Source organism: Necator americanus, chromosome X (assembly GCF_031761385.1).
Source record: "Necator americanus strain Aroian chromosome X, whole genome shotgun sequence".
Taxonomy (NCBI): Eukaryota; Metazoa; Nematoda; class Chromadorea; order Rhabditida; family Ancylostomatidae; genus Necator; species Necator americanus.
The window spans coordinates 6,237,854-6,257,444 of NC_087376.1; the positions used below are offsets into that span (position 1 = coordinate 6,237,854).

The window sequence follows — 19,591 nt, forward strand, 5'->3', positions numbered from 1 at the left end:
GAGGAAAAAATACAGCAGGCAATAAGATAACTTTTATTTTAAAAGGTATCCTATTAATTATGACTTTTCCACATGAATAAAAGTATTTTTTATAAGAAAATTCATCTCTTGTTTTGACTTCAAACAACTCTTCTCATAAATGCAGTTGTGACGCCACTCGATGTGGACTACAGCTCTAAAATAATTGCAACTCTAAATTCCTAAAAATGTCCACGAATTTTTAATTAAGTTGCTAATAGCGCCTTTTTCGCACTTTTAGAATTTCTAGGACAGAGTTTCTATGTTGCTTGAAAACAAAAATTTTCTGAAAAATACTGTTGAAAAACGTCCAATAACACTTAAATAGTCTAAAGAAACAACTTTAAAAAATCTTCCCTTCTAAATCTACGCGAACCACGTGCGACAAGGATTCTCGTCCAGAGAGTCAGAGATCGAATAAGTTTTGTTAAAAAAATATTAATGATAATATGTTAATAAATATTAACGATATTAGTTAATAAATATAATAAAGTTTAATGTAGATCTTTACTGACCTTCACGGCTCAAATAGTACACATCCTGACATTTCTTGGAAAATTAAACGCTTGGCAAACTTTGAATAGATTCAATCTTTTGACAGTGAACACAATGAAAAATTAACAAAGTAATTTCTTACGTGTCTTTACCTCTATTTCATTTAATTTACAATGTTTCTTAATAAAAATGTGTCAGATTAAAACAGATATTTTATTTATATATTTATTTATTTACTACTCTCCAAAGGGTGCCCAGAGTAAGAGACAAAGAATGAATACAAATAAAAAACATAAAATCTAGCAATGAGAAGAGTAGAATGAGATATACCATTTGTTTTTGTACTCGAAGTCTCTGGTTAGTAGTTAGTTAGGTTATAGTTAATCCTAATCTTTGAAATTTAGGATTTGCTCTTCAGTGAAGACCTATTCTTTGTTGAAGCTTTAGAAAATCTATCTATCCACTCATTTATCAATTTATTCAGGAATACATTCCTGTTGACAATATATGGGTGTCACATTAGGTTTCAATTCTGCATTCATTTAAAACTCCGCCCATCCCTTTCAAAGCTAGTTTGGTTAACCGATCGAAGACGATGCTTTTTCCTAAATCACAAAATTTCAGGGTCCCGACATCGAACACTTTCATGCTAGGTGCATTAATTTTTACCCATTGCACTTATTCTTGAAGGAGTTTTTCGTGTTCCTCAAAAATGAGTACAGCCTATTGCACTAATAAATTATTGGTTTAATTATAAAGCTCAGTTTATTTTTTAGCCGGATTTACGTAATTTTGTCGTAGGTTCAATGTACAATTTAAAATAATGCACACATGACATATTCTTTTCCTTTTGTTTGCAAATTTTCTTATCTTATTTTTTCTATTATCAAGATATCGTCATCTTTCTTTTGCCTCCTTTGCTTAGCGATCACCTTTCGTCAGAAACATTTCGATTGTGAAAAGAATTTGGTTTTGAGTCGTATAATATGTACTATGGATTTTAATTTCCAACAAAAATTCGCTTCAATCCCCTATTTTATTTCTTATGTCTACGACAACATTTCAGGAATGTATCGTTCTCTCTTTGCTTCCACAAAACCACAAAATCGTCAGTCACCTATAAATATTTCCACTAAGGAAACAATTTATGATCCTGAAAAATGTAAAGTACGATAATGTTGCTCTACAAAATTTTTAGTAGATGTAAATATGATCTATTCTTTCCTAGAGATCTTCCATTAAATTCCATTACAACGAAGGAGATTGTCATGAGTTGGTTGCTTTGCCCACAACATGGATGCTAAAAACAATCAGCGACTGTAAAACAAGTAAGAGAAAGGAATTTTCTGGAAGTCCTAAAATATTATTCTGATTCAACTTCAGCATTCTCTGCTTCACATTTACCAGCCGAGTTTCGTCTTCTGCAAATTCATGGACATTGGGGAACAAGTTCGGATTGTGGGTCAGAGCATAGCATTGACGATAAGCGATTCGCTGCCGAGGTATAATTTGCAACGTTATTCAGATTACGACGAAAATTTTGAAGGGTGCCTCAACTTTTTACTCGATTATAGGTTCATTTCGTTTTCTGGAATACAAACTATGACGTTGAAAATGCTTCCAATTATCCGGATGGGATGGCCGTCCTAGCTGTGTTCCTCACGGTATTCATAGTTGTGTTATAAGAGATTTTTTCGATGTCATTATTCAAAAGTTGAAACGTAAATTTCAGGAAAGCAAATACAATCAAGAATATGGACATATTACTGGAGTAATTTCGGAAGCGATAAACACTAATGTCCCAGTATCGATATCGAAGCAGTTTGACATGACAAAACTCATTCCTAAAGGTAAAAATCAATACGACAGCAGCAGTAAGAAAACATTCGCATGAAATTACTAAAAAAACTCTAGAGTTAGGTGAGCTGAGAAAAAATTCGTAGAAATTTTGCATATTTAAAAAAAATTTGCCGCGTATCCTCGCTCATTAGCGCTGAAGCCACTTTTAATTTAGTTGTCGTCACATCTCTATTGTAGTTTGAAAACAAAAAAAAACAAAAAACAAGAAAAAACATGAAAAAAAACTAAATAAGCTAAATTCATTTGCTTTTTTATAATTTCATTTTTAAATAGCGATGTGATGATGAATATAAAAACCAGAAGAGCAGGAAAAAAATGAAACATAAAGCAATAACTTCCTTTACTCCATATATTACCTCATCACTATTCTTTTAACAAAACCACTTCATTGAATTCTTGGAATGTCTGCTTCTCCAAAAATTGCGTATAGGAGCCTGAATATAACTGATTTTCACGTGAATATTGCATATAAATAATATATGTGTATAATATGCCTGTAAGTAGAATGAGAGATATATTTCGCTATTATTATTGGATTTTCTGAAGAATTTAAAACATTCATTCAGGAAGATGAAAAAAAAACTGTCGGTGTTGAATTATAAAAAGTCTTTAAGAATAACATCGTGGATCGCCTACATATTGCTACAGAAATAATATGGAATAGCGATTTAATAAGTCCACTATGAAATAGGAATAATTTTGACTTTTCTACTGAACTATTAATATCAAGCAAATAACTTAGAAAATGCACTTTTCATAATTAAAAAAAAGAAAAAAACTTTTAACTTTGGAATTTCACCTAATTACGCCCATATTCTGGTTCTCTATAATTTTTTGAATTCTTATATCGTAAAATTGTTAAAGTAGCAAAATATTTCACATAGAACGACATTTCAGGTCTCCTACAAAAAAGAGAGAAAATCCTGATTTTATGATTTTTTTTAATAGCAAACTATGGTGGTAACGTTCCTCAATCCTAGTCTTTAAGGTCAAAATCCACGATATCCTACTGTAGTTTAGTGTTATTACATCTACGTACAGGAAATGATCAATAAGAAAAAGAAATTCACATTGTAACTCTTGGCAATCAAGGAAAAAGTTTATTTCTTAATGACGACCGCTAATAAGAAGTTGTATACTGTAACTTTAATCTTGTGCTGGGAAAAATTGTATCTTTCCTTTTACGTCACGTTAGGGATGGGTTTTTTTTTCTTTCGAGTTACAAATTCCTCAGAACCCTTCAGATCTGTTATAGAATATGACTTTTCAAATATTTTGTTCATTGTTCTAGGATCGGATTATCTGTTCTATGAAGGATCCCTTACAACTTCTCCATACACAGAATGTGTATTATGGACGATTATGCTGAAGCCAGTGGAGGTTTCTGTGAATCAGGTGGATTTCTGGATGCTTTTTTTTCAAAAGAATTATTTGGCTTAATTGTTTATGCGAGCATTTCGTGAAAGTACATATTTGATCTATGATTAACTGTTTGATGATTTGACAACTATCATGGAAACAACGACTTTAGATGAGTAATATTTCATGTCTTAGGCTTCATGATACCCTCAATGAGGAACATATAAGGACTCTTATAACATTAATTTTTCTTTTTTTCTCAGATTTAAAATTTTTTATTTAAATTCAAAAATTTTTAAGCTGAAATTCAGAGCGATGAAATTGGTATGAGTTAGTTATGATTTACGTAACCGAACATATCGAAGAATAACCTCCAGGAATAATGGATTTTGAGCTTCTGAGGATTTAGCTCCACTTAAACAAAGCCTTATTATTAACATCACTTAAAATTATAACACTTTAATGAGTTTAATGCTTGCAAATGTGAACTTTAAAAATGATAAACTCACTATTAAGGAACTTAATAACAGTTACTCGAACAGTGATAACAGTGATTAAGAGTGTTTTTATTATTAAATTATTCATTTTATTCTTATTATTTATTCAATTCGCTTCGGATCCCCCGCCACTTTCACTTCAATTTAGAACTTTTGTGAGGTTTAAAAACGTGTAACTGTCCTAAACAGTGGCTTGCTGGGGTCAGCCGATGTGTCTAGTCAGGGTTTTATGATCCCAGACAAGTCTGGTACCAATTTAATCGACTCCGGAGCGATGAAAGGCTTCGTCGCTCTTGGGTGGATTTGAACCATCGACCGTGCTGCCACAGTGGACCTCTTACCGACGGTGCTGCAACCGCCTCAATTGAATAAAATGGTCCAGATATTGCAGAAAAAGGTGGATGCCGTAAAATAAGGAGATCAGCTTAAGGTTGACATCTGATCGCTATCCATAAGTAGCAACTAAAATGACTAAAACAACTTTTGTGGACAGAAAACTTTTTAAATGGGTTGTATTTTGTCCATTGAGTTAAATTTCCAATCACTATGGAAGACTCTGGAACTGAATCTTAGCCTTAATTTTTACACATACAAAATTTGAACAAAAGTTGACCACTTGAGAATGTAACACGTTAAGAACTAAAATTTACTTGTTTAATCATTTCTGAACGCTTGGTTGGCGCTAGGATGGTTTCGAGCCATCGGTTGATCGTGCGGTCACAACGTGTTAATTGCGCTGTGCCCGGCCATTAAAATAAAGAATTTTTTTTTGAATAACTATAGAGACACGACAACCACGCTATGTATAGCCAAATCAGTTGGGATAATCTCTGAGATTTTTATTTATTCAGTTTTTAAACATCTGCTTTAAAATGTGGTTATTTATTACCATGTACTCTGATTTTCCCTGATCCTCACAGTTCTAAGTATAACCAGTATTTCACACAAATGTAAGTTGATTACGAATTGAGTTTAGATTTTGACCATTTTCCCTTTCAATGTGATTGTGACGAACTTTCAGATGCGTCAATTTCGTCGCATTGGCGTCAAAGAGAATTGTCGTGATGTTCAACCTTTGCGTGATCGAAAAATTTATTCTTCATGTGATCTGTCAAAAACGTTTTAGAGATTTTAGATTGTGTCATCATTTTATTTCTATTGTTTTTTTCCTCAAACGTAACGTATGTTTGGAGTAAAGTGTGAATTCTTCCTGAATGTTGGCCATTGCAGGACATAAGAAATTTGACAAGCAGCTAGATTTCTTTTTTCTAATTTCATTATAAGAAAGCACTTTTGAACAGTTAAGTAGGGAAATTTAGTCCTTATGCTAAAAAAAAAACGTAAAAATCGCATTCAAGGATCAAACAGGGATTGTTGAGAATTAACGAAGGAACAGTTGACCAGAACGGAAACGCACTTTAACTAATAGTAAATTTCGCACTGTTTAATATCATGGATTACTTTAAAAAACCTTATTGATACCTAGGTTGCCTTTTTTCGAGATCACCGAAAAGAAATGAACACCCTGTTGAAAAATAGACATGGTTCTCGTATTGACACAAAAGAAACGAAAATAGCTCAGGATTATTTGCACGAAAGAAAAGTCAAAAACTGTTCACCACAGAAAATTTGCTACAAAGACTAGAAACACAAACATTTTGAAACTAAAACAACGTTAATTGTGGATCACTTGGGGGTTCTTTTTAGATCTGAAATCCTAACTTTCTGTTATCTTGTTTACTGTATATATGTTATTAGAAAATTATCTCAATACGTAAATAGCATATTTTTGATCTAAAGTTAAAGATGGTCTTCTTGTATTAATTGGAATCATCCAAAAGAAATTGCAGAATTTAAGTATGAAATTTCATTTCTTCCTTCTTCTTCTTTTCTGTGCACCTTAATTATGTATATTTATAAATTGTAAACTGTATGCTCTGAAAAGTGAATTTCTTTACTACTCAATGGTACTGTTAACAATTCTGCAAGCAGTGGGGATGGGGATCAAATATGCAATAAACTTCTAAATGGATAGTTCCTACTAGTTTTTTAAAGTTTACCGCTTAGTTAACAAGGTTATTGCTTTATCCCATTAGCGAAAGCGCGCTGTTTTGCATATTTGATGCCAAATCCTTCCAACTTTTACAACCTGTAATTGGAAAAGGAAGTAATACTAATAAAAGACATTAAACCCATTAAACACAAAAAAAAACGTTCAAACAATTTAGGAAAAATGATAAATAACCGTTGAAAAATGTGCGTTTCACCGATGAGGTGCATTACCTCCCGCGAGCAAAAAAAAATAAGCCTCACTTTTGGGCCGCTATGTCGTCAAAGGGTTAAAATATCTCTAATCCGTAGATCATCTTTATTAAACAGAAGAATTCTGATTGTTAATATTTGCCTTTCATTCATTTCTTTTTCTGTTGAAGAATTTTTTGATCCTGTTAGCGGATTCCCTCCACAACAGTTTACCGTCTCATAGTGACGTGAAGGTGACTCTGGTTAAACAGCGATACACACCGGAGGTATGCCTTCTGAGAGTGTCTTTGAAGTTGCGGAGTTCTCCTGCATTCCAGTTACTGGGAGTCGCAAGCCTAGATTAGAGTAAATCGTTCATAGGATTCACCACCGTCCTAGCAAAATACCGCAGTCTTGATAGCTAAGATTTGAGCTCCGTGATCTACATAGGTTGACGACAACTTGTGACGAAGTCAAGGTATCCATGCCACGGGTTCATAGTGTGTGGAAAAGTTCTTGCCAATCCAGCATACATACTACCTCGGCACCTGTTCAGTGACCATTGCTGTCCCCGTCTGCCCCTGTCCTAACCTTCGTCGACTATTAGAAAACCTTCGACAGCGTAGCAATGTTGTGCGTAGCAATATGCGATATTGTCAACGCCTCAAGGTGTGGACGTGTCATATGTGAGGACATTAGCCAATTGCTACGATCGATGCACCACTAAGATACAGCTTTTCCACCGCTCCCTCACTATACCCATTGGAAAGGGAAGCGATAAGGGCGATGCCATATCGCCGAAGCTGTTCACGGCTGCATTGCAATCAATAATGAAATCAATATTCTTCTTCCATCAACACGTGGAAAGAAAAAGGCACACGTGTTGATAGAAGATTCCTCTCCAGCCTTCGTTTTGCGGACGGCATCGTTCTCTTTTCAAGAAGTAGCAATAAAGCAGAAACGATACTCAAGGAACTAGAAGAAGCAGGGAAGAGAATAGGACTGCAAATAAACAGAAAGAAGACACAGTTCATGAAGAAGAGTTCATGAAGTCTACTGCCAGGACGGAGGAGTACAACTTGAAAGCTCCCAAATCGTGGAAACTTCGCCAAACGTATATTTCGGACGTTCCATGAATATGAAAAACGACTTGAAAGAAGAACTGAAGAAGAATGAGTGCAGCGTGGGCTGCACTCGTCAGCGAAGATACGAACCAACTGACCGACCAAGATTTCCGTGCCCATCTGTTTGACTCGACAGTTCTTCCAGTGCTCTGTTACGCAGCGGTGGGCAGACAACGCTGCCACGTCTAGGAAGCTACCTACTACCCACAGAGCCCTTGAGAGATGTCCTCTGAAGTTTAACCGGCGCACACAACACCTACCCGGTCTTCACAGCTCCGACTTGAGAGCGATGTCCGGTTTTCGGGACCCAGCGGAATATATATCGAAAGAAAAGCATGGAAAGGCCGACCACATTGTGAGAAGAGTCAACGATAGATGGACTAAAAGAAGGCTAGCATGGATACCCAATAAATCCTAAATCCTCGACGGAAGCCAACAGCAAGATGGGTTTACACTACACTGATGAACCAGGAGAGAGCTGAGCTGGATGCAGTTCATGAATCTCGTCAACGTCATTCACGAAACCTGAGAACATCTTGGCTGACGATGAGAGAATGACGACGAAATGACTAGAAAAGGTGTTGCGACCTGCACGTCTAGTGAAGACGGTCCATCTAAGCATCTAAGTAAGCATCCAAGTTAGCGGATTCTTTCATAAATCCGCTAACAGTACCATATAATTCTATCACAATCAGTGATCTATCTCGACTGTATAGTTTTGCGTGTGACGGCATTATTAAGAGAATATTCATTAGAAATAATGAACATGTTCAATATCGTCTAACGCAACAGATGAGAATGTGCGGATAATCCGATCCGCCGAAGTTTATTCCAGAAAAGGTTAAAGTACAATTTCTTGATGAGCGAAGTGGAAAAAATGATATAAAGGTATGGTGAAATGAGTAGGACAAGGTTTGAGAATATGAGAATATGTTAGTATGATATCCGGGAAATAAGTAGCTACTAAACAATTGTACATATATGACAAAAATCGATTACACATACGCGGCAATTTGTGAAACAGGAAAAAAAGTTGATTCTAAGTGTGATCAACTCTAAAATTAGACGAAAACAGTGTAAAATGAAGCGAACCCGTGATGTTGCCTGCAGAATATTCAAAATTTTCTGTGGATCATGATCATTTCCTGGATGTCGAGTATCCCCGTCGATTACACAAATTGATTACTTCGTGTCACACCAACACATTGATGAAGATCAACACGATTTGATCTGAAGTCAAATTGTTCTATTTGCAAAAAAAAGGATTTTTTTTTAACGAAATAGAACCCACGCGACGTTATTAGCTGAAGAATATCGGTACATTGTTGAATTTTGAGGTAAATTAGACGGGCTAAATATTCCCACAAGCATATCCTTAGAAGCTTTACGGAATCGTGACGATACCACATTGTACAGTATTGGATTAATTATAGGTGCCAAATAAAAGAGAAAACCTAGAATTATTCCATATTTTCAAATATCTGAGAATTTTCGTATTTATACAGGAAGAAATACTTGTGGTAATTTTACTATATATGGCTTTTGAGTCAATTAGCATAACATTACTTGTAAAGACGTGTTGTTGAATTTCCTATGCAATTAAAGCCTAATTAATTTAAGCTGAAGATAATTAAAGTACCTGATATGAAAAATAGGTATTGATTCAGCGATGAAACTGCTTCCTCATTTTCCAAATAAAAAAATAACAAACGTTGAAATTGGAATGGTAAATGACATACGAACAAAGCACAGACGATACTTGCTGAAAAATTAGCAATTATCCGTAATATTTTATGGATGCTTCCACGTTCAAAAAAAAATTCATAAAACTCACTTAAAATTATTGTTAACCTCAATTTCCCTTCGTCAGCACTATCTGATCTGTTGATGTCTTTTCGAGATGATCTCACCTAAATTTCAAAGAAAAAAAAATGTGAGATCGTTCGATATGCATCGTTTACATACGGTACTACAAAATATTCTACTCACGCGGATGGCAATCAAAATATGAAGCACAAGAATAATTGAAATAGGAATGGCAAAGAACATAAGCGCAGAAAAATGGAATATCACCTGGAATATCGTTACAATTTTGTGGATTTCAACCATAATTTGATGGTAAATATATCTTACCCTGTACATCGGCAAAGAAGTACGATCAAATATAACTGCAACCATACACATCTTAGAAGAGTAGACCTGCAATATTACAGCTTTTTTTGCTGACTATTCCGTGAATTCTAGGATCTAAAAGAATTCGATGGCTAACCGGGACTTTGTTATCTGTTCCTGGCCAATCTTTCAGGATATAATCGGCTCTATGATAAAAACCGAATGGTGAGGCAAATAATGCTGCGATGATCCATACAAGGCATATAGCTATGTTCACCTAAATTTGCGTTATAGGATATGGTATAAAATGCTTAGAGTTAGCCAATCTTTCTGAAATACGGATCAAGTTTCGGTCCTCTTACTGTTCGAATTTGAACTAGCATGAAAAACTTGGAATTATTGAGTAGAAACTGTTACATATATGCAAGGCTTCAATGTCAAATCATAAATTGATCTACCATAAAAGTTCAGGATTATACTGTTTCGCTGTTTCTGGTTTGTCTTCATTCAAAATATTTTAATCTGCCATAAAAGCTACCATAAAAAACTACGTGTTCCGTGCTGCATACGTGATTAGCACACGTGCCACCAGCACGTGTCACTGGTACGTTAAAATGCACTTTTTAACCATCTAATCAATAAAAGTGTTTTAACGTCTAAAATCCTCCTATTTTTTGCACAGTGAACTTACATTCTGTCGTATCGATTTGATTTTTACAAATAAAAAAGGATGACACACTGCAATATATCGTTCAATAGAAAACAACAAAATTATCATTATGGACGCATAACTGAAAATAAACGTTTAAATTTATTAGCACGAAAGTTGATGAAAGGGAGAAAAAACTATGAAATTCACTTTGTAGCCTCAGCAATTAATGCTTTCAGATTGCAGAAGATATCCGGGAATGGCCATGGATACTGACTCCAGTTCATAATCAACTCAAATGGAAGACCGACACATAGCGTGATTAGATCGGCTATGGCAAGATTTATAATGTACACACTAAAAGAAAAGAGAATCATCGCCCACCACATAATAAAAAAAAAGCGAATTACTACGCCATACGAATTACTACAAAATAAAGTTGTCCATTGTTTTCTAGGAATCACATTCACCTGCTATGAGTTTTCATAAGAGGATGACGTCGAAGTACGGAAATTGCTAGAATATTTCCAAGCAAACCAACTATCAAAATTGTAATATATCCAACTGTGACCTGAAGAAAAAAATCATAAAAGAAATATCCTCAAAGAGTACATTAATAGAATTGATGAGATGGATCCAGAGATTTAGATGTGACTGGATGTAAGGCGAAGCGAATATTTGGAAGCAAACTGAGATAAGTCCAGAAACTGAGGCCGTAATGGTTTTTTTTTTCAAAGAATATGTTTGTTAGTTTGAACTTTTTACAAATACTGATGTTTATACTGGTATTTTAAGTAAACCTATGGACAAATTCACTTTTTTTCCATTTTTCGAGCATAATTTGAAAATTAGGATGTACCCTACGGGTCCTACGTTATCATTATGTACCGTAATGATTATCATTCTTCTTCCAAACTCTGTATTTCTGATTTGTCACACACAGTTTCTGAGAAAAAATTCATGAACTCGGTTTGATCAATTTTTGCAAGTCAATTACTGATTAATACTAGTAAAAAACTTAATGGAAATCTGCGCACACTAAAGGAGGATCGTTGTCTCCTTCCCTATCTGTTACTGCGAAAATAATTTATGAATGCACAACCAAAGACGGATGTAAGCCGTAAATGAAATCTTGTCAAAAAAGTGACTCAGAACTATAAGAAGTCCTAAATAACTAAACTGTGGTACAATTTAGGTCATATCGCATTGAATCCTGCACTATCGATTTTATCATCTACATTATTGATCAGTATGACATTGTTTGCAGCCGTAAATTACAACCAACATACTATTTATTGACATCTTTTCTGCTACGAACTCAACTACCTGAAAAAAACTGCATCAATTATATGATGCGTAAGTTAAAGGAATCACCCCATAAATCTGGAGTGGTACGGATTTCAGGTGGGTCGTGCCTATACGGGGTCGTATATTGGGTGGTAGAAGGTGATTCCGTTCATTTCTTCCTAATTGCCGTAAGAAATAGCCTGGAAGATACGGGACGTGCACAAAGTTGGCGCGCTCCAATCAAACTCGTTGTGGAAAATAGCGCCCCCGGAACGATCGAAGCCGCATCTTCCCGGGAGTTTTTTACCGAAATCAGGAAGAAATGAGTAGGATCGCAGCTGTTTCGGCAATCTACGATCCCGTATAGTCTTTAACCATCGGAAATCCATATTACATCAGGTTCGTGATGCCTTTAGTTTTTTTTAAAGTTTTTTGTAACTGTCTAGCTAACCATGGATGAATCCAGTGACGCACACTTGCCAATGAAACAATTTTAATCAACTTTTCAAACGCATCTTTACATTTCAGGATAAAATTTGTTGAAAAGATTTCAAAAAAAAAACACGGGCAAGAAATTTTTAAAACGTTTAAAAAAAAGACTACGAAATGAGTAAAAAGCTATGAGTGCCAATAACAAGTGAATCATGAAGAAATGAGGGAAAAAAAATCACCTGTAGAAGTGTAGAATGATTCAAGGCTCTTTTACTGATGAAACATTCTTCCATCCAGCATTCTTCCTTTAGAGTCACGGAATAGTTATAGACACGTGGACATTCAATGGCAAGACACATACATCTGTCATCTTCTTTTTCACAATTGATCATGATAGTAAAATTACTAAACATTAAATAGTAACATATATAAAATACAGAAACAACGCGTCACGTGAAGTATAAACAAATAGAGAAAGACTCAAATAACATCTCAAAGAACCCAATGAAGGAAAATATGTGTCATAGATGTTTGAACATTAATACTAATATCGCTATATCCAATCTTCTCATAAAGTACTAGCGAGTGTGTGAGAATGAGCTGCGCAGCGAAACTCATCCGGAACCCATTCCTAGGCGAGTGAAATTAGACCCTAATGAGCCTGATTGTTGAAAAGTCCTAGCGAATTCTATCTAACTAGAGATTACGACGATTGAAATTAAAAGCAGTAAATTAAAGAGTTACCTCGTAATTGACGAGGTTAGGAGATATCCTCGAAAAATAGAAGAAGTTCAGATTAGAGGTATGAGTGCGATCACACTCAATTCTCCTTAGTTATCCTGGAAAATGACGTGAAATGGAAATGGCCTTACCGACCGAATTTTCCCACGAGACACCTAACAACGTGTTAATTTTTTGAGTGAGCGAACAACTAATAGATCGCTGACGCTGTATATCGTATCGTACAATATCTTTTCGTGGTGAGATCTCGACATCGTCGGTGGCGGTTGGTTTTTAATAACAAGTCAGTACTACACAAAAAATGAACTGCAACAAAAAGTATGGATGATTAGGATTACATGAATCCTTTAATAGAAGTTCACTTTTTTTCCAGAAGAAGAAATCGGAAATTCTGCGAAGCCATAGCATATGGATCTGGCTAGTTCTTCGATGGATTCTTACGAAAAGCGTTTTCGGCAACATCTCTTGAGCTATGTACTTCTTTGTGACTCTTTTTTTTTGAAAGAATGTTCAAAAACGAAATGAGGGTTTGCGCCTAAAAAATGAAATTCCCATCACTGGAATTAGATTTTTTCACTTACTACATAATATCAATAAGAATTAATTCCAATTCTAAAGCCGTTTTTGTGGTATTTGAGAGTAGTTGAGAAGTTCTTATCAAGTAACAGTAATAAATTAGTTTAACGAATACTTAAAAGAAAAACGTTTTGTTATACGGAAATTTTTAGAGAGTTCTCGAAATGTTGGAATAATTTGTTTGAAAAAAAACTCCTAGGTTACCAAAGTATTTACTTATAAACGAAATTAAAAGTGATGTTTTCTGGAATGAAAATTAAAATTGAGGGGATACGAATATTTGTTGATTGCTTGGCACTTTCTAGGAAGTTTCTTCCCGAATCCTGCCAATAATCTTCTTTTTATGTACGGTAGGATTGTTTCTCTGTGTTGATCCAATTTTTTTTTCTTGCGATTTAAAATTGGGTCAAATTTCACTAGCGTTCGCTAATCTACTAATCTTTGTTCAATGAATATAAAAAAATTAATTTCAAAGAATAAATTCTAACAGAGAAAAGCGTTGGAGTGAAGAAGGAAAAAGAAAACGAAAAATGTTGCGAAGGAAACATTTGTGTTCAGGGGAATCTCATTTAAATTAGGAGAATCCAGAAAATTTCAGGAATTACGAAGAAACCCTAGATTACTCCGGTTTTCTATGTATTCCATGATAACTCCTATGCGAAGTAGTAGTAACACATTGGTAGAGGTGAGAAATCAACGTAGTATGAGCGAACTTCCGAACTCATTTGAACCCGGACTTCCAGAAATTTCAAAGAGAGGATGGCGAAAGGATCTCGATTTGTTACTGTAGAGGAAAAATTCACGTTTCAGTACGTGAAGTAGAAGGAGAATCAATAGGATATCTTTTATCAGATTAGCACTGGAAGCGCAAACGTGAGCAACAGAGCTGCTGAAAAACAACTCAAGCACAATCTGTGTATATCCAAAGATCCCGAAATATGGACGTATGTAGACGTAATCCACATTAATAATTAAACTTCCTCATCATGTTATCGAGGAATTGAACTGATCTCTGAAATTTAAAGGACAAAAAACACCACAAAATATACCGAAATGAGCAAAAAAGTATTTAATTTATTTTGAAATTCTGTTCAACATTTTTAATTTTGCATTTATGCTATAGACAAATTGTTGACGTTACGTGGTAGCGAATGTGAAAAGTTCCGGTCTAAAAGTTGCAATTTGTGCCGACTGAAGATAAAATTTCGGGAAAAGCAACAGGGAATTTTCACATGAGGTGCAATTGTGATATTTGAAGCGACAAAAACATTATGAGACGAGAGAGATTGCTCGAAAACAAACAATTTTGCTAGCATATATAGAGGAATTGTGAAATTCATCGAAAAATTCCAATGAAACATTATTAGTTACTTGGAATAGGAAAAGGTGGAGCATTTAACAGCTAAATATCTTGCATTTAAATGTAAATGTGTATCAAAATATAAATATAATAACATAATTAATATACACCGTAATCACATCACCCATGGAAAAGAAAATGTTGTTGAACATCAGAAGATTTTTAATAAAGGCAACGAAAAATGTAATGAAAATGTAACGGCTACAGAGTGATGGCAGAAAATTTATGAAAACATAAATGTGAAATATGATTATGAAAATAAGGAAATAAATAAAGTAAAGATAATAACGAACAAAAATTTGCCAATTTAGCGCGCAAAATTTTTTTAGTAATATTTTTGGAGAGCAACAAAGTGAGAACTTCAAGGAATAGTTTAATACGCCTTACAATGAACCATTTTAGGTGACGCGACAAATCTGGAATATGAACAAATTTCCAGGAGCGAACGCTGGCAAGGAACAATAGTTACGGATTGTTGGGATCCATAGAAAATGCGAAGGATTTTACAAATTCTCCTAACTGATTTTTTTTGGATTGTGACACGATATGAATGAGTCAAAGATTGTTACGACGCTGTGTTCTTGGAATTTATCAATTTTAAAAACAGTCCTAAACAACTTACGAATGTTTTATTCCATCAGCTGATTAGATTTTTTCAAAGACGTTGACGTCAAAATTTTTCTCATATTCTAAACGAAAAAAGTGACTTCTTCTGGAACGTTAAGCTTTAATAACATATTTTAAAGAAAAAGTCAAAATAATTCCTTTACGTATTGTAAGAGTAACGTTCGCCAAGGAATACTGAATTAACTAATTTCACAAGTGCAAGGGAATTTTTCAAAATGTCGTTGCTGTTTGCATTTGCTCGTGAGTCTCATGAGGATACACTAAGACTCAAATAAGGTGATGTAAATTCGTACTCAAGGGGTGAGTGTATAACTCCGGATGAGGATTCTTGAAAAGAAAAGAATATGAATAGTTTTACTTGAAACCTGACTTTACAGTATTTCTAGATATTCTCGCGTAACTTTGTTTCATTACAATTTTATGATTAAAAAAAACAAAGGGTAAAGCTCAGAAGTATGCAGAATTGGAAGGGAGACATTTCAAAATACATCACTCACTATTTATTTCTCATGTAATTACAAAAACCAAAAAATATTCGATTACATAGCTTGAATAGTTTTTTTTATTTGTAGAAATGTGATGCATAAATAATAATTATAACTCTAAAAACTTTTATATAACTGAAAACAGAGATGATCGCGTAGATGAAGCGGTTTTCTAAGTGTAGATCCACGATTCTACGCACGATAGGGGGTACATGAGCTCTCTTTGGCCTCATGATTAATTCGGACACATATTATCGGACATATGGATTACTAGCAACGGATACTTCTGAGCAATAGATGAGGTGTTAAAATTTTATTACAAATTCACATTACTAAATTTCCAAAAAAAAACAAAAAAAAATCTTATTTTGAAAGTTCCCGAAAAAACAGAATATGAGGGAGAATTTTTAAACATTACTCGTTTTTATTCATAAATTAGTATGTCAATGCTCTCCTTCCAAAATTCGTTAACATGGAAAAAAATTTAAATAAATCATAGATACAAATTTATCGGGTGTAATAGTCACGTATAGGGGTGGGTGTAGTGTAGCGGTTAGAGGTTCCATTTCCTGCACGATCGATCGGAGGTTCGAATCCGCCCTAGTGCTCACCAAGCCTTTCATCGACCTCCGTGGTCGATAAATTGGTTCCAGACTTGTCTGGGAGGATAAAAACACTGACTTCACCCATCTGCTAACCCCCGCAAGTCATTGTATAGGCCAGTTACACATTCGTGAACCTCAAACGATTCTGAATTGAAGCGAACGTGGGGGACGAATCCCAAGCGAATTGATTAACGCCAGAAACTTTATCCTTTAACTTTAATAGTATGTATAAATGTAAAAATTGGAAAATGGCAATACTGCTTCAGTAACATTGAAAAAACCACTTTATGAGTAGGATGACCTAATGTAACGGGAAAAACGTATACATATTTCATAAAATTACCCATAAAATTGCTAAACGGTTCGATGAGGGGATAAACAGAGTGTGTAAGAAGTATGGACGTGTAAACAGAAACATTATTTTCTTATAAATACACATATGCTACCTGTTGACATCTCTCATTTCAAGAAACAAATATAACAATTAATATTTTCGACAAAGAAAAATTGTGCAGAATGTTCAGCGTTAGTTTTTTTTTTTCACAACTTTTAAAACGAAGGACTACAAAATTAACGGTGGAACGTTCGCGAAGGCTAATGTGTGTGTGTTTTGCACCATGCGGAATCCTACTGGAAAATATCATTACCTTTATTTTGTTTCCGGCCGGGACACACTGTTAGCCAATATTTCGTCTAAGTACGTTTCAGCTGTTATACGTCTAACAACTCGCAAAACTTTTCAGTTATCCTGCATTATTAGGGATCAACTGCACGGGATCAATTAGTTTCTATGAAGATCCGTTAACAACTTCAATTCAGAACCGTTTGAGGTTTATGAAAGTCAAGCCAGTGCTTTTATCCTCCTAGACTCCCAAACACCCCAAAGCAATGAAAGGTCTGGGTGGGATTGGCGCGGTTTTGATCCACTGACCGTCTAATCGCAGCGGAATCTCCTACCAACTGCACTATAGCCGCTCCACACTTGCACCCCTTCAAAATTATTGTTTTCACATGTTCGCGGATGAACGGATAACAACTAACTCATTAATCACAGAAATTCTCACAAACATACAAAAAATATCATTGAATTTTACAAAGAATTTCAAAAAATAAAGATGTACCCATAACAAAAGTTTGTTTAATACGGATATAAATGTATGTCAATATATAATATAAAATAAAATATATTTAAAATAAAGCAGAAGTAAAATTTCTGACATGTTTTTCCTGCTATCTTCCTAGTTTTGTTTATTGTTAAAATTATTGTCATTTCTCGTTTATTATAACTCATTGAAGATTTGTAAATGGATAAAATGACTAACACACAGAACCTTGAGGAATTTTTGAAACAGTAACAATAGTAGAAGTAAAGTGTTAGACTAAAATGAGCGAATAAATTTGAATACTCGTTTTTTTCTCTTTAAAACTAAGAGACTAAGCTATCACAATACATAGAACTAGGCGAATCGGACTTTAATAATTACATCAATTTTTCTAACAAACTGTTAATTAATTTTTTGCCAAAATTCCATCAAGCTAAAATAGTTTTTTTTAGTTGTTTCGCACATGGGCATCTCAATCCCGAAACAATTCATGCATATAATTGGGGAAAACGAACATTTAGTTATCTGCTATCGAAAAAATCATTGCAATTTGACACTTTTCTGGATAAGAGAAGCAAAGTAACCGAAAAACCAGGAAAAAAAGCAGAAATCAACATACTATTCTTGTCCCTTTTTCTAGAGGAAAAAAGGAACAAAAATGGTATGCGCCAACGTATATGAACATTAGTATAAGCGTAGAAGACAAGTTCCAACATAATACAGTATAAACACTTTATCCAAATCTTAATCTTAAAATATAATCTCAATTTTAATCATAAAGCACACCTAAGAGCCTTTGTTTATAAGAAACTACAATTTTTGTTTGAAATAACAACACCATATAGAATTGATAAGTAGTGAAAGGTGGAGTGGTTTTTTTTTCAGTTTTAAATCCACATCAATAATGCCCAAAAATTCTCGAAAAATGTCTTCAGGGGATTCTCACAATGATGATGTTGATGATGTGGCCTTGTGCTACTTGAAGAAGTAGTTGTTAGTTAGTAGTAGTAGTTGAAGCAGAACAAAATTAGTGAATCGATATTAAAAACAAAAGACAAGTCCTCTTCATCTGGTTTATATGCTACGATAGAAGCAAAGGTTCGGATGTGGGCATCGTTTTTCTGGATTTATTAATGAATTCATGTACATAGGCTTATAATAATGCACCGAATAGATTTTGTCGTCGAATATTAGAAGGTTGTTGTTTGTTATACATATATATATATATATATATATTGAAGATAAAATTGGGATAAAGTTTCTGGCGTTGATCAATCCGCTTGGGATGCGCCCCCACGTTCACTTCAATTCAGAATCGTTTGCGGTTTACGAACGTGTAACTGGCCTATACAATGACTTGTGGGATCCAGCCGATGTGTCAAGTCAGTGTTTTTATCCTCCCATACAAGTCTGGCACAAATTTGTCGACCCCGGAGGGATGAAAAGCTTGGTGAGCACCAGGGCAGACTCGAACCTCCGATCGATCGTGCAGCAAGCGAAACCTCTAACCGCTACACTACACTCACCATTACCACTATATTGAAGATAGACTGGATTTTATGCTTAGGTGCACTCCTTGTTTTCGACTAATGCAATTGACAACAAGTAACGGATTATTGTTGGAAACAGACACGAACAGACAAAAGAAACAAGAAAAGATTCAACAGAGTCAATTAATTATTATTTTTTTTAATTTTGATTTTTTTCAATTTACAAAGGATTCCTAAGCAGATTCCTACTATAGTTGAAATATTTGAGAAGAGCGACATAAATACAAGGAAGATAACTTCAGAAAAAATTCTTTTAAAGGAACCTATTCCCACATTCCATTAACTGCATATGGAATGAGATATCGTTAAATTTATGGAATTTTGACAAAATCTCGGAAAGAGTAAGCAGAAAATGAGATTATATACGAAAACTACTTAGAAAAACATAATCTAACTTACATTCTACTATTACTCTTTATTACTATTTTGTTATTGTTACTTTTTCTGTTATTGCTGTTAGTAACTAAGTT

At 34.5% G+C, this 19,591-nt stretch overlaps 2 protein-coding genes across 2 annotated transcripts; one reads left to right on the forward strand and one right to left on the reverse strand.

Annotated features, from left to right (window-relative positions):
• Window positions 1–1,581: 1,581 nt before the first annotated feature.
• RB195_021620 (uncharacterized protein) lies at window positions 1,582–5,355 on the forward strand (the record flags this gene model as incomplete). Its single annotated transcript, XM_013451913.2, has 7 exons — window positions 1,582–1,680; window positions 1,742–1,841; window positions 1,897–2,015; window positions 2,088–2,177; window positions 2,246–2,363; window positions 3,665–3,768; window positions 5,251–5,355. 7 exons carry the CDS (start codon window positions 1,582–1,584, stop codon window positions 5,353–5,355), a joined length of 735 nt encoding a protein of 244 aa, XP_013307367.2.
• Window positions 5,356–8,763: 3,408 nt separating this feature from the next.
• RB195_021621 (uncharacterized protein) lies at window positions 8,764–12,466 on the reverse strand (the record flags this gene model as incomplete). Its single annotated transcript, XM_064208462.1, has 11 exons — window positions 8,764–8,824; window positions 8,886–9,048; window positions 9,234–9,356; window positions 9,429–9,504; window positions 9,584–9,667; window positions 9,728–9,793; window positions 9,864–9,983; window positions 10,398–10,497; window positions 10,566–10,712; window positions 10,826–10,926; window positions 12,314–12,466. The coding sequence occupies 11 exons, from the start codon at window positions 12,464–12,466 to the stop codon at window positions 8,764–8,766; spliced, it is 1,194 nt and encodes a 397-aa protein (XP_064064343.1).
• Between the last annotated feature and the right edge of the window lie 7,125 nt (window positions 12,467–19,591).